The sequence below is a fragment of the Calliphora vicina genome, chromosome 1, assembly GCF_958450345.1.
Source record: "Calliphora vicina chromosome 1, idCalVici1.1, whole genome shotgun sequence".
Lineage (NCBI taxonomy): Eukaryota > Metazoa > Arthropoda > Insecta > Diptera > Calliphoridae > Calliphora > Calliphora vicina.
The window spans coordinates 122,867,443-122,883,597 of record NC_088780.1 but is presented as its reverse complement, the minus strand read 5'-3'; the positions used below and the strand labels follow the sequence as shown (position 1 = coordinate 122,883,597).

The following is a 16,155-nucleotide window of genomic DNA, read 5'->3' as shown; positions in this document are numbered from 1 at the left end:
TAATATGGCAATACTATTCATTTACGGTATCCACTAAGGCGATTTTATAGAAGGTTACCTCAAAAGAACAGCTGAGTATTTTTTTTCTTCACTTATTTTGATAATTGAACTGTCAATTCTCTTGTGTTTGTTGCAGCGATTCAATTTGACAGTTCAATTATCATTAAACAAAAACAAAGTACCTGTTGTATTTGTTGTAGTTCTGTCGTCACTTTCTATAAATTCGCCTTGGTATCCACACTATTCTCAACCCCAAAATAAGGGAAACAGCTGTTCAGTTTTTTTTCAATTACACAGTGTACCAGTTGTGAAATATATAAATATTGCATTTAAGTTAAATATATGTTGAAACCTTTAATGCTTTTATTATGTTAACAAAATTCGTTGGTAAGTAGATATTCTACAATATGCTAATACATTAGTGGACAAATAATTCATAAATATAATGAATGCCGCATTTACAATTTCGTTCACATGCATATTCGCCAGGAATGGCAACATGGTACAATTGTATTTTTATTGTAATATTTTTTTTGATCAATTGTTTAAACTTTAAATAAACGGCTTCGTTCATAAAGGCAGTACTTTACTAATATTCATGATCAGATAGATTTATAGAAAGTGTTTAATATGAACTCAATTATTTTATTATTCGAGTGATTGAATAATTTTTAAAATTTCTTCGATTATTCTAGAATAACGATTCAAAATTATTATTTGAATAATAAAACGTGTTGAATATGAAGTGCTGAGATGTAACAATAGAGCGAAATTCTTTTTTAATTTAAATTGTGCTATTAACTATTTGTAAATGTGTTGTAAAATTCGCGATGTTGAATTTAAAATAAAATTATAAAAAATTTTTTTTTTTGTATAATTGAATTGTTAATTTAAAAGAAATCGATGAATTCTTGCTAATTTTATGACTTTATAAAATTGTCGATTTTTTTGTGAAATTGAAAGTTTTACATTCAATGATTTATTAATTTAATATTTAAATGCGAATTTATCATCATTGAAATGAATGTGGACCAATTATCTTCGGTCTATGCTTCTTTCAGAAAATTCCATTTGTATTTCAGAATTTTCTAATTGATTTTCAGAATATTCCAATTATATTTCAGAATTTTCTGAAATATAATTAGTATGTTCTGTATTTCAATTAGAAATTACTCAGAGACATAACTGTTATAAGAAATATCTAAAAAAAAATAGCCATAAATAACTGTTATATTGTAGAAATAAATTTTTGTTTCTTATAGTTATTCTCAATGAAAATAAGTTTTGCTTTCCAATAATTGTTATTCATAATAAATATTTTTTTTCGTTGCTCATAACTTTTATTTTTGATTTTTATGTTTTTACGTTGCCTTATAAGAGTTATTCATAATAAATATTTTTTTACGTTACTCTTTTATTTTCAATATAACTTCACCTGAAGTATCTCCACTTCAACCAATATCAGATTTTCTGATTGACGAATCTAAATACGTCTTCGTTGTTCGGAACATCAATTAGAGAACTTGAAGTGGATTTAACTTCAGAAGATGACAAAGGCAATACATCGGGAGAGTTATTAGCAGTTATAGCTGAAATAGAGAGCTTTAAACCTGTGAGACTGGACGTAGAAGCCGATTTGTTGCAATATTAAGAAAAGAAAAAGTATACTTTTGCAATTTTTAAATAAATAGGTTCATATTGTCTATGCACTGCCGACTAAACGGCTTTCTGTTGAAAGAGCATTTTCTGCTTTGCGTATTTTGTTGACTGAGAAAAGGTGCAATTTGGCGGACAATGCGTTTGCTAAAACATTGATTGTGAAACAATATTCTTCATAATTAAAAAACACACAGTAAAAACCATCCACCTCATACCAAGCTTATTTTTTGCGACTTTAAAGGTTAAATACAATGTATGTATGTACTGATAAAATGCAAGCAAGGTGACGAAAGAAACTTCTTTTGAGTTATGAGTAGGGTATTCAATTAATCGGCTTTCTGGTTTAATCGGTTAATCGAGCAAATAATTAATCGAGGTTTAGATTTATTCGGTTAATAATCGGTTAATTTAAAATTATTCGATTAACCGAATAATTTCTATTTTAATTTTAAATTGAAAATTCAACAACGAATTTTGTGTACAAAAACATAAAAAACAGCAAATAAGGCATTTGAGATCATTTTTGTAAACATATCGCTTATTTGCAACAACGTCATAACTCAAAATCCGTGTTTTTTGAACTGAGTAATACAAAATATAATCTTTCATATATTTTTATCAGTTTTCAAAAAAGTCAATTGTTTTTTAGTTGTAAACATCAAAATTAAAATTCATGTTTTCTCGTATAATTGATAAGTAAAAATTTGGGTTAAATACAGATTAGAAAGATATTAACATCTACTATTTATATTTCTGAAATCGCATGATTTGTTGAAAATTTATTTAAGAAATAGTAAAATGTCATAAAAAATTCAAAGACGACTTTTTTGAATTATGACGTTGTTGCAGCAAATGAGCGATGTGTGAGTTTTTTAGGGTTTTAGTGAGATCTTCTGAAATAATGGTTTATAAAAATAATATAATTTAAACGATTTTTTTTCTTTTGATTTAATAAAACTTTTCTTGGAAAAAAACTCTCTCGCTGATTGTATATGTTTCAGAAATCAAAAGCATGATAAAGAATATTCCTTTTTGGATTGTTTTAGATTTTGATTAATTTAAGTTTCGTTTAGTTATGACAAAAGACTAATTTCAAAAAAAAATGTCGTCTATACATGTAAATACAAACAAAGTTTCAAAGACATGTAAATTAAATATGTCAGTTGTTATACATACTCACTAATCATGTTTATTGGATGTTCAAAAGTATCTAATTTTAATTTGAAATTTGTATTTGAATTGAAAGTGAAAAATAAATACAAAAAATAATTTTAAAGTGCAAAAAAAAGGAATTTCGGTTAATCGGTTAATCGACACAAATTAATCGGTTTATTTGTTATTTGAAAATCTGCAATTTTAAATTATTCGAACAGTTAACCGTCCAAAATTAATCGGTTAACCGATTAACGGTTAATCGATTGAATACCCTAGTTATGAGCAACGAAAAAAATATATTCTTTAGAATAACTCTTATTAGGTAACTTAAAAACATACAAATCGAAAATAAAAGTTATGAGCAACGTAAAAAAATATAAATCGAAAATAAAATTTATGAATAACGTAAAAAATATATATTATGAATAACACTTATTATGCAACGTAAAAAAATATAAATCGAAAATAAAAGTTATGAGCAACGAAAAAAAAATATTTATTATGAATAACTCTTATTTGAAAACGTAAATATTATTTATTGATTTATGCCTAACTTTTTCAGTCTCAAAAAATTTTATAAGTTATTTTTGGTCTCTGATAGAAATACAATTAGAGAATTCTGAAATATTCTGAAAACTTCGAAAAATTAGCATCATTGTAGATTTTAAGATTTTAAGCAGTATGTTGATATCATTGACTATAATAATCTTACCTGTTTCTCGGCAACAGTAGTTACCATACCAAACGTTACCATACCAAACGTAAATAATGACTTTTTTAATTTTTTCGAAAATATCCGGATTTGTAAATTTAATGGCAACATTGTTTTTTTTTATTATGTTGCCATACTTTTTGAATGCAACAACAATTTAAACAATTATCAAACGTAAACAAACATTAATGACGAAAACAAATTTTTCGGCGCCTAATCATAATCATTTCCCGCTTTTTTCAGTACAAATTTCAACTAATGTGATTTACATACACTAGAATAATTATAGTCTTTAAAAAAACTATCTTAGCAATAGTGTAGAGAAATTAATGTGTTTGTCTTTTTCGTTGTTTGTAAAAATTTTAAGGCAAAATTTACGCTATAGCTAACAAAACTAAAAATTAGTATCCAAAATAAAAAAATATATATTTTTGACACGCCTAAAATTTAAATAAAATAATCTTTGGTTTTAAATATTTCTTAATACATAAAGGTAAGAATTTATCAAGTGAAAGTAAAGCAATAAGAACATAAATAGCACATGTAATAAATCTGTATACAAATTAATACTGATAAGAAAATTTATTTTTCAAGGACGCATTATAAAAGCAGCTGCAGCCATGTCTGGTAATAATAGTGCTAGTACAAAACTTCCTAAATTTGCTGCCAATACTCAACCCTTTACTGTATTGATTGAGGGCAATATTGGCAGCGGTAAGACCACTTTTCTTAATCATTTTCAACAATTCCAAGACAAGGTCTGTTTAATCACAGAACCTGTGGAAAAATGGCGTAATGTTAGAGGTGTCAACTTATTGGTAAGTATTAAATTTGTTATTTATTAGTATGACTTTGTTTTCAAATGTTTTTGTTTTTAAAAGGAATTGATGTATAAGGAACCAGAACGTTGGGCCATGCCATTCCAATCATATGTTACACTGACCATGCTACAAAGCCATACATTGCAGACCGATAAACCTGTTAAACTAATGGAACGTTCAATATACAGTTCAAAGTAAGCAGTTGTTTTTATGCACTTTTAAAAGTTAAAGAAATTAGTAATGTATAGGAGTTATTTATTTACGATGCTATAAATTCTTAAGCTAATACTTACAGTGAAGAAGAGATTTAATGATTTTTTACATTTCAGGCACTGTTTTGTTGAGAATATGTTTAGAAATGAAATCATAGATGCCGGAATGTATCATGTATTACAAGAATGGTATAAATTCATTGAAGATTCCATACATATACGAGCCGATTTGATAGGTATACTTGATACTTGTTTAACGAATAGAAACAGTGGTAATTTGGTAAAAATTTTGTATTTAAATTAGTTTACCTGCGTACTTCGCCTGAAGTGGTCTATGAGCGTATGCGTAAACGTGCCCGTTCCGAGGAAAGTTGTGTGCCTTTGAAGTATTTAGAGGAGTTGCATAAATTACATGAGGAATGGTTAATAAATAACCGTGGCTATAATAAAAATGTAAGTACAAGTAGCCTAAAGTATCGTTATATGTAGATGCCGGGAGTCGAATATATCCGTCTTATTTGATTTTTTTTCTTAAATTTGAGGCAACGGTAAAACACCATAAGTAGTTTATATATATCTTTTATAGTCTATTGATTTTTGCTATTTTAAATATCATTGGAACATTTTCAATACAAAATGTAAAAACAGAATGTTGGAAAATATTCTAGCAGACTCCTAAATTCCAATACAAAACCATAGTAAATCAGCCCAATTATGAATAAAAAAATCCCCGGGAGTTTTTTCCCATTGAATAGGAAAAAGCGGAATTTTTTTCATAATTGGGCTGAATATAAATTTTATAAAATTTTGACACAGTATTAAGGTTCCTAATTTTCCAGACTTTTTCCATTCCCGGGATATAATAGTCTGTTCATTCCCGGGAGTTTTTTTAATACTAATTATGGGTGTGTTGAACATACTGTGTTCGTAAATTCAGTATGATTGCATCACTGTAGCAAATTAAAAGTTTAGCGTTCGAAAAAGCATATTTGCGATTATTGCTTTACGTCAAACTTTTTTTAATGGAAATTGTTGGCAGTGATGCCGCAAATTTGTGCAACCAATGCATCATTAAGTTATATGTTTGCAAAAGTTTGCAGGTTGTGGCATCAGTGATGACAAATTTACTGCATTTACGAACACCAGTAAAAATTTTTAAATAAACGATTTAAGGTGTCTGACTATGTTAAAATCGAAAAAATCTTTAAAATCACCATTTTAACCAAATATGAGTATTCTCAGAAGTTTTAAAATGTTAAGCAAAAATTAAAATTTTACTGGACATACCACGAAAATTTTCCTGTTTTTGTAACAAAATAATTATTGCTAATTAAATGATTCAGTCCAAACATTTAATTTTTTCTGCTGTGGCTGAATAATTTTACTTAGGTTGACAAAAAATTCGGTAATTTTCTGCTGCTAATATCGATAAAAATCTATGGACATAATCTAATTATTCGATAGTGTGATTTTAAGAAGAAAGCTTATAAAAAAATCCCGATTATGAACCCTACTCATTATTAGTCAAATGTAATATTTCCATAACACGAATAATGTACTTTTTTACTTGTTGCCACAGAAATGTTTTTTAAATAAAATTATTTACTACTACATATAATAAAATTATTTTATTTTTTAAAGGTTGTCGTTTTAAATGCAGATTTAGATTTGGAACACATTGGATCTGAATATAAACGCTACGAGAATCATATAATAAATCCCATGTTCAGCCAACAACCTCAGGCGGTTTTAGTATCACCTAGTAAACGACCGCATATGGAATAGTTTGGATTGATTCCAATTTTGTTTTAGCAAATTTACATTATATACCTTATATCATCACTATTTACTATTATCCAATATTTTGGTTACTTTATATTCAATACCTAACTATTTTAATTTTATCAATTTGTTTTTGTGCAATGACTATGTTGATCATTTGCGACAAGAGAGGATCATAACTCAATATTTTGCATTTTTTGAACTGAGTACTACAGAACATTCCGCTCGTTAAATTATTTTAGAGAAATTCACATAAATATTTTTTTTATCAAACACGCGATTTTAATAACAATTAATTAAATAATAATAGAATGACTTATAACATTTAAAACAATTTTACTTGGAACTGTGTTTTTGAGTTATTATCTTCTTGTCGCAAATGAGCTATGTATTTTAATGATACCAAAATTCAGTAACTTGAAAATATTTATATAAATGAATTTTTAATCTTAACGAAATGTTTGTTTTACGTAAATTTTCTATGGAATTTTTGTTTTTAAACCTTTAAATCCTTAAAATTGTAATTAATATTAAGCTAGTTTTATAAGAAATAAAAAACGACAAGTTATTCATAATATGTACGAACCAGGGGGGTTATTATGTAATTCGATTCGAATCGAAATACAATGTATAAAGCATACAAATTCGAACGAATTTCTTTTCGAAAGGAGTTACATAATAACCCTCCATATTTTATTATACCCTACACCGCCATAGTGGGGAGGAGGGTATAATGCATTTGTTTTCATATGCAAAATGTCACTTGAACAAAGTTGATGAACGAAAAATGGGAAAAGGGAACACATTTCATGTGAAATATTGATTCGCTATTGAGGTGATTGTTTTTCTCGATCACTTCGATTAGTACTTTTTTATTAGCAAAAGTAGTAAAATAATGATATTCTTATAGTTACAACTTTAAAAAATCGCAACTTCAGGCATGTCACAGAATTCCATTCCGATAGAAAGTGGAATTAATTCCGTTTTTTGCTTCTTCAGAAAAAGTAAAACGAAAATTTCCTTCGGAATGAAATCGCTTTCAGTTTTCAAAGTGGAATTGATATTTCATCGAGTAAAATCAATCGAGCATGGAATTTAATACATTTTGTTACAATTACGGTATCGAAATTATTTTTCGATACGATAGTTCATTCGATCACGAATGCGGTAATTCGGCTTCTGATAATCACCCTTATTCTATTTGGCGTCGTCAATATTGAGTCAAAAAATGGTATATGTTTTGCCAATATCAATAACTAAATTCTTTCAAAAGTTACCAATTGTTATTGATATCGGCGAAACACATACCATTTCTTGAATCAATACTGAAAACGATATTGACGACGCCAAATAGAATAAGGTTGAATACATAGGGTAACATAGAGACGAGACGGAATTGTCAAAAACCTATCTCTTGCAACAACAAAATATGTATATGCTAGACAATGTATTTTGTTGTGTCTCGTCTCTATGTATAATTCTCTATGGTTGAATATTTTTCTAAATGTTTTTAAATTAAACCTAATTTGAGAGTTTTTGGACCTTTTTAAATAGAAGAGTTTTTTTAGATTATTTAAAATAAAAAGCGGGAAAAAATAGGATCATTAAACTCAAATAAGAGCTCAGAAAAGTGCAAACATGGTATTTCCACCACATGTATATACATTTCTTCATAACTGCCACAAAAGTACATGAATATGATTAATTTTTTCCTTCCATTGTTTGTTGCAATTTTATTCCGCATACGTTGTGATACCGTAAAAACTATAAACTATTCCCTCAAAAAAACTTTTCAGTTAAAGATGAAAAAAAACGATCATTGTACAAGGTACTAAATTCGTTAAACCATGTATTTTGTTATTGTATGCGTAAAAGCTTTTTTTCATAACCAAATGTATTTAATGTGCCTATGTAATGTTCTCCATGGATACGTTACAACCCCCGTAACGCCAACTTTTAAACCATTTCTGTATATATTATTTTAAGTAAATAAGTAAAAAAAATTGCATATTATTTATAGTATTTTTTTATTCAAAATTAAAAGAAGAGTAGGTATTAAATATTGTACAACTAATAATATAGAAAATTCATAGAAGCCTAAGAGCCGCAGGACATACATGCGTCCTTATTTTCTAGAGAACACACCATATCGGCCATTCTTTTCTCCCGCACCGACTCATTGTTTAGCGAAGATGACGATACATTGAGAATGCTTTCATCGTGCTCACCATTGGCCTGCAATTGACTTTCGTTTTGAGCAGCTGCACGACCCTTATCCACAGTAAATTGTATAGCATTTGCTGCTGGTTTTGTCCTCAAATAATACATGCCGGTCTTTAAGCCTGCTTTCCAGGCATAGAAATGAATTGAGGTCAATTTACCGTAGTTGGGTTCAGCCACATGTATATTGAACGACTGACTTTGATCGATGAAAGCGCCACGATCGGCTGCCATTTGAATAGTGGTCTTAACGGAAATCTCCCAAACTGTCTTATATAGATCACGAATATCTTTGGGAATTTCATCTATGGCTTGTATAGAGCCGCGATTGGAAATAATTCTGTTTTTCATTTCGTCATCCCATAGATCACGTTCAGTTAAATCTTTTAGCAAATGATGATTGACAATATTGAATTCTCCCGATAGCACACGTCTGGTATAAATATTGGAGGTATAAGGCTCAAATGATTCATTATTGCCCAAGATTTGTGCGGTAGAGGCAGTGGGCATAGGGGCCAATAGCAAAGAATTTCGTACACCATGCTGTTTGATTTTCTCTTTCAACTCTGTCCAGTTCCACAAATCGGTAGGAGTTTTATTCCACATATCGTATTGTAGTATGCCCTTACTTACCGGGCAGCCGGGATAAGTTTCATAAGGACCTAGCTTTTCGGACAATTCACAACTAGCTTCCAATGCGCCATAATAAATAGTTTCGAAAATTTGTTGATTTAACAAAGCCGCCTTTTCGCTTTCGTAGGGGAAACGCATTAAAATCAATGTGTCGGCAAGACCCTGCACACCTATGCCAATAGGACGATGACGTAGATTAGATTTCCTGGCCTCCGGCAGAGGATAAAAGTTAATGTCTATGATTTTGTTGAGATTTTTGGTAATGACTTTAGTAACATTTTTTAATTTCTTAAAGTCGAATGTTTTTTCAGGCGTCACAAACATATTAAGGGCTATTGAGGCCAAATTACACACGGCTATCTCATCGGGTGCTGAATACTCTACAATTTCCGTACACAAGTTACTGCACTTAATAGTGCCAATATTTTGCTGGTTACTCTTACGATTACAGGCATCCTTGTACAACATGTAGGGAGTACCTGTTTCTACTTGAGCTTCAATTATGGCAAACCAAAGAGCCTGGGCCTTGACGGTACGGTTTGCTTTGCCTTCTTTTTCATACTTGGTATACAATTCTTCGAATTCCGCACCCCAAACTTCCTGCAGTCCAGGACATTTGTGGGGACACATTAACGACCAATCTCCATTTTCTTCTACCCTTTTCATAAACAAATCGGGTATCCACAGGGCATAGAATAGATCTCTAGCTCTGTGCTCTTCCTTGCCGGTATTTTTCTTTAAATCCAAAAATTCAAAAATATCTGAATGCCAAGGCTCCAAATAAATGGCAAATGCTCCTGGACGTTTGCCGCCGCCTTGATCTACATAGCGGGCAACATTGTTAAACACCCTAAGCATGGGCACCAGTCCATTTGAGGTGCCGTTAGTACCATCGATGGAAGTGCCCTTGGCCCTTATGCAGTGCACGTTAATGCCAATACCACCAGCAGATTTGGAAATCATGGCGCATTGTTCCACTGACTTGAAAATACCTTCAATAGAATCAGCCACCATGGTCAAAAGGAAGCACGATGACAATTGTGGTCGCGGGGTAGCAGCAGCAAACAAAGTGGGCGAGGCATGTGTAAAATAACGCTCAGACAACAAGTTATAAGTTTCGATGGCCGAATCTATGTCATCTCCATGTATACCTATAGCTACTCTCATTAACATATGCTGTGGTCTTTCAACAATCTTACCATTCATTTTCAGCAAATAGGATCTCTCCAGTGTCTTGAATCCAAAATAATTGTAGCCAAAGTCACGATCATAAATAATGGACGAATTCAAACGTTCTGCATTCTTCTGCACCACATTGTAGTGATACTCCGAAATCATGGGCGAAGTTTTACCCGTCTCTTTGTTAACATAATGATACAGATCACTTATAACCTCTGAAAATACTTTTTTCGTTTCCTTGTGCAAATTGGAGACGGCAATACGAGCCGCCAATATGGCATAATCACCATGATTTGTTGTCAATGTAGCAGCTGTCTCGGCTGCCAAATTGTCCAACTCTTGAGTTGTAACACCACAGTATAAGCCATTGATAACTTTCAGTGTAATGGCCACTGGGTCAACAAAATCCATATTTAATCCATAGCAAAGCTTTTGAATACGAGATGTAATTTTATCGAAATGTACTTCCTCTTTGCGGCCATCTCGTTTAAGAACAAATAATTTATTTGATTTCATGTTCAATAATTGACTCACCGGCGATTGGCTTGCAAAACTAAATGATTTCTTTTTATTTGCCTGTCGTATTTCACAAGTTTGCGCCAAAACACGCTTTTTGCAATACAACCAGAATATACAAACTTGAAAGAGATCAACAAAATATGGCATCGCAATTTACAAATCGCAAAAACTCATATTTGTATCATTTCATTTTTGGGAATTCGACGAAACTTGGGAAAGAAATGTATGTATCGAACATACATAATTCTTTTTATATACATACATATATAATTCTTATGTACGTGTGTTTGTAACTGAACTCCTCCTTAACGGCTGGGCCGATTTCGATGAAATTTGTTGTTTGTGTTTGATGTTTAGATTCACAATTGACCTATATAGGTACAATGGGAGTGGTACATCCCATACAAAGTAAACGTTTATTAATAGCTACCGAGCGAAGCCCGGACGGTCAGCTAGTATGTATATATATTATATATCATATAAGAGGTATTTTGAAGCACTATTATAATATATATTGACTTTAAATTCCTATAACTCCTAAACTAAGAGTGATCATCAACAAATTTTACGTTTTTGTGCTTGTAATTATAAGAGCTATCAACACTAATCAGATTATTATGATCTTGAAAAATATAAAAATAATTTTTAAGGAGATTTTTTCAAAAACGCCCAAAGTCATGGGATTATTAAGTGTTTGGGCTGGTGTTAAAACGTTCTGGCAATACTGATTACCGGCGAATGGAATCGCCAAAAAAATAATACTGCCAGATTTCATCAATAGTTTTTTTTCTTTTTGGTTGCGTCATTCAACATAGATTGATATCTTCAGGGGAAAACTACCGGAGACATAATATATGCATTTTTAAATTTTATTTATTAAAATACATATCGAGGTCCTATATTCAAAAGCCTCTATCTTTGATTTTCACGAAAATTACTTTTTGATGGTAAAACCTTCAATAAAACAGCCCTCATCTATGGAGTGAATTTTATAACAACTTAAACCCCATAGAGAATTTGTGGACACATATCAAGAAAAAAGTTGCCAAAAAAAGCCCAAAAAATAAAAAATTAATTAATAAGGATTATAAAAGAGGAGTGGGTCAAAATTCTTACGGAATATGACTTTTCAAAGCTCATTGCCTCAATTCCTAGTAGGCAAGCAGTTATTGCCGCTCGCGGTAGCCATACAAAATATTAAACAAAAAAGCACTTTTCTACATTTTTTGGCTTTTTATTTCTGGAAATATTGCAATATTTAATTTATTTTTTGTCTTTAAGTAACACACATACATGTAAAAGTATGAATATTAAAAAAATAAAAAATTACTTATTTTTTACTGTTTATAAACTAAATTAATAATTTTTTTATTTTGAAAAGAATACCAATCGACCCATAAATACATCAGTACTATTTTTGAAATATTTGAGTTAATTTTTTGTTGAATTTCATATTTATAAAGGCGAATTTGCTGTGCAGTAAATTCGCCTTGACATTTATTTATTGTTTGAAAAAAATTAACAAAGGGCTGTTTCACGATGTCGAAAGAAAAATGATTCGAACAAATTTGTATGAAAACTATTTGAAAGAATTTAAAAAACTTAGTGGTTTTCATACACATTTTTGGTAATAAAAGTTTTATTAAAAAAGCGGAAAACGGCGTTACAAATCCTGGAAATTGTTTGTACTTGAATTTATTGACAACAAAACAGAAATGTACGTCTACAATTTACAAAATGTTTCTCTAAATTCTAATAAATACATTTATAAATACGAATTTGTATTACATTCAACATTCCGAAATGAATATAAAATTTTCAGATTTTGTGACTAGCATATTTCAAACATTGAATCATTGCATTTTCGAATAATAAACAAAATCATTTTCAAATTACAATGTATGTTTACAAATTCGAATCTATTTACGGAGTTACTCCCCAGAATACCGACTGAGTGGGTAAGGGCTACTGTCATATCTTCAAGGTACAAGCATTTAATTACAATTTACCTTTTAAAAAATCATAAATTTATTACATATTTCATACATTTTATTAAATTGAAATATAGATGTATTAAATGAAATGAATTACTGTTAATTCGAAACCATTTATAAATCTATATAAATGTCTTTGTAAGTTTGTTTGTTGGTTTGTTTATTTCTTTGAGCATCACGCCTAAACGGCTGAACCGATTTTATTGAAATTTGGAACGTGGATAGATCCTTACTGGGAAGCGTTAATAGGCTATATATTTTTTATTTTACTACGACAGGGGTAGCGAAGCGCACCGGGTCAAGCTAGTTATGTATAAAATATACACATTGTAATATCTCATTAGAATTAATATATTTTATTTTATACTCGCACATATTCTTTATTTTGTAATTATACATATTGCTAAAAATATAATAACTACTAAACAGAAATGAGTTTTGTAAATTAATAATTCTGTGTCTTCAAAAATAAGTTTTTTGAATGATAAATTAACTTGTTTTCAAATCAAATTAATATTAAGCAAATTTAATTAAAAATTTATATATTTGAACTTTTTTTAAAGTACAATTTGTAAGTATTAGAAAATTTAAATACTAATCTTAAATCCAACTTAAGTTAAAATTTCTTGAGACAGAAAATGTAAATGTTAGTTGTTTACAGCTTTGTGAGCTCCTCCTGCTCCTTTATTAACCTCTTGTTATTTTGGTGGCGGTCCATTCATTAATGTTGGTCGTACCCCGGCTAAGGTACCAAGCGGTGGTGGTGGTCCCATCATACCCATTGGACCCATCATGGGAGGAGGGCGCATACCCATCATAGGTGGCGGTAGACCACCATGAGGTCCCATCATCATTGGCGGCATGCCAGGACCTCCAGGCATACCGGGCGGCATCATACCAGGTCTAGGTGGTATTGCCATGTTTGGTGGCGGTGGTATCGCCACACCACCCGGTTTAGGTGGTCCACCGGCAAATGGATTTTGCGTAATTTTTCCTGCTTTGAAGGCGGCAGTTGTAGCATCAATTAAATGTTGCGCCTGTTCCTCCATCCATTTTTGATAGTAGAACTTAACATTGTCACGATGCTTGCGCCCGGTACAGTGTGTTTTTCGCACCGAAGGTGAATCGTGCGTTAAATACGTGTCACAATAATCGCAATAATATTTAGGCATGTTTGCCTTTTGTTTTTATTTAAAATTTTTAATAATTTATTTAAAACTTGTGCTAATATCCGGATTTTTCACGAAGTAAACGATTTTAGTGTGAAATGCAAACTGTCAATAAAAAATGGTTGTCAGTTTTAACCAGCAATTCAGCATAGTTGTTTTGACAGTTGCTGAATATTGTTGCCAGATTTGTTAAGTTAGGAAAACTACAGGGATGCCATATTGTTCGAAATCGACTTTTTGCCCGGAAAAAATAAAATAATATCCACTTGGTACACTACCGTTTTTTCTAGTGTATGCAAAAATTAATAAATGTTTAAAAAAATAGCTCTTTCTACACAAAATTCTTTCAAAATGTTTCTACACGCCCTAACTGTGTGAAATGATAGCAAAGTTTTATGGTCCTATACTTTAGAAAATTTCGATATATAGATTTTAGCGATGCCGGTGTTCAGAGTTTAAAGTCCTTTCGCCCGGCCGAAGGCCTTCAATACAGAAAATATGAATATTAACAGAAAAAAATATAAACTGTTACTGGGATCTTGATTTGTTCCGCAAAATAATACTAATCTGTATGCTATGTTTATTGTGTTATCGTAACAAACCAGCAAGGTTGGCAACCGAAACGAATAACGGTATCGGTAACGGTGTTAATTTTATTATTATTTCTGTATCGGTAACGGTATTTAAATTATATCGGTATACCGGTATAAAACTAATATATCGGTATTTATACCAGTATGTACTAAAATTAAATGCAACAAACCTAACAAAAAGAAAAAAATCGAAATATATGTAATTAAATTGTTTTATTTATTAATTCAATAAAAACAATTACACTAAGTAAATTAGCAAAAACATTATATGGGAACTATGACTAATTATGGACCGCTCCATAGTGGTTTGGAAAGGTTTTTTTTTTTTGATAATAATTTGTTCCCTCGGGAACTATTGGAGATATTGTTACGAAATATCACATGGTGCGAACTGGGTCTCAATTTTTTTTTTAAAAAAAAACCTCCAAAAATCCCAAATATTCCTTGAGAAGATCTACAAAAATACGCTTACATACATGTCTAGGTTATCTCTATTAGTTGAGATATTTATTTATTTAAAAAAAAAAATGCCGTAAGCCTATTAAGGCCCAATTAGCAATACTATAATATTGTATTTATGTACATATAATTAAATACAATATGAAAAAAAACTAAATATAACAATATAAATATAATATAAAGAAAAATAATATGAAATACTCTATACAAACTATCCGTTAACATAATCGAAAATAATTGTTTGGGTGTCTCCAATAAAGTGACATAAAAGCACAAAGTATACAGAGGCAGTTTAATACAGACAGTGCGTTAAAACAAACAACTATATAAATAAGCACAAAACCAAACCAGTTGAAATTGTTTCGAACGAAAGAGACAAATATATTTTTTTGCCGTGTCGCCTCTGTATACTTTGTGCTTTCAGAGTTGTATTTTTCAAATTTATATTTCGATTTATTGATTTATTTTTTTAATTTTGCTCGATCTTTTTATGATTTTTTAAGGGGCCTACGGAGGGTCGAAATTTATTTTTAAAATATCAGATATATTGGCGATAAAAATTAGTATTTATGTAATGCCAATCGAGGTAAAAATACAAACATATTCTGATTGTATTACGAAAGCAAAAGAAATTTTCAAAGATAATTCTATTATCGCCTGTTCTCTAGAAGCATATTTCGGAATTACCAAAATATACTTGGAATTTTAAAATTAAGAATATTAAATTTAAATATACAAATTAAATACACATTATTAATACTGTTATGTAAATCACTGAAGATATTTTGAGAGTATCAAATGAGTATCAAGGTACTATTGAAAATCAAATACATATTTTCAAAAAGTAAGATCGTAATAATTTTGCCGTTCCTGTCGTCAAGGTTCAAATACTATTTTCTAATAAGTAGAAGCAAAATTGTTAAATTATGTACGTAATTTTAACTATGTATATAATTGCAGAATTTCCCTTCCCAAAAATTCGCTTAAAAAAAGAGAGAAAGAGAAAACCTATTGCAACCAACTCATCATCAGACGGACATATATTATA

General features: G+C 30.3%; 3 protein-coding genes across 4 annotated transcripts; 1 reads left to right on the top strand and 2 right to left on the bottom strand.

The window, feature by feature from the left end:
• Positions 1–256: 256 nt before the first annotated feature.
• Positions 257–6,916, top strand: dnk (deoxynucleoside kinase). 2 transcript variants are annotated; one of them, XM_065507414.1, is made up of 6 exons: positions 257–387; positions 4,121–4,344; positions 4,408–4,541; positions 4,677–4,795; positions 4,864–5,012; positions 6,201–6,916. In XM_065507414.1, the coding sequence occupies exons 1-6, from the start codon at positions 369–371 to the stop codon at positions 6,342–6,344; spliced, it is 789 nt and encodes a 262-aa protein (XP_065363486.1). In that variant the 5' UTR covers positions 257–368; the 3' UTR covers positions 6,345–6,916. The 2 variants fall into 2 exon arrangements, with proteins under 2 accessions (XP_065363486.1, XP_065363493.1); XM_065507421.1 differs by lacking the exon at positions 257–387 and adding an exon at positions 3,867–4,019.
• Positions 6,917–8,351: 1,435 nt separating this feature from the next.
• Positions 8,352–10,945, bottom strand: RnrL (Ribonucleoside diphosphate reductase large subunit). The gene has a single exon (XM_065515698.1). It carries the CDS (start codon positions 10,887–10,889, stop codon positions 8,439–8,441), a length of 2,451 nt encoding a protein of 816 aa, XP_065371770.1. The 5' UTR covers positions 10,890–10,945; the 3' UTR covers positions 8,352–8,438.
• Positions 10,946–13,404: 2,459 nt separating this feature from the next.
• On the bottom strand, positions 13,405–14,089 carry snRNP-U1-C (small ribonucleoprotein particle U1 subunit C). Its single transcript, XM_065507403.1, has one exon. The coding sequence runs from the start codon at positions 14,056–14,058 to the stop codon at positions 13,585–13,587; it is 474 nt and encodes a 157-aa protein (XP_065363475.1). The 5' UTR covers positions 14,059–14,089; the 3' UTR covers positions 13,405–13,584.
• Between the last annotated feature and the right edge of the window lie 2,066 nt (positions 14,090–16,155).

What these genes read in the sequence shown, in the direction of transcription:
- snRNP-U1-C (XM_065507403.1), bottom strand. Translation starts at nt 14,058, where the DNA reads ATGCCTAAATATTATTGCGATTATTGTGACACGTATTTAACGCACGAT.
- dnk (XM_065507414.1), top strand. An exon ending in TTAGAGGTGTCAACTTATTG is followed by an intron (nt 4,345 to 4,407) that starts GTAAGTATTAAA and finishes TGTTTTTAAAAG; the next exon opens with GAATTGATGTATAAGGAACC. An exon ending in TATACGAGCCGATTTGATAG is followed by an intron (nt 4,796 to 4,863) that starts GTATACTTGATA and finishes TATTTAAATTAG; the next exon opens with TTTACCTGCGTACTTCGCCT.
- RnrL (XM_065515698.1), bottom strand. Translation starts at nt 10,889, where the DNA reads ATGAAATCAAATAAATTATTTGTTCTTAAACGAGATGGCCGCAAAGAG.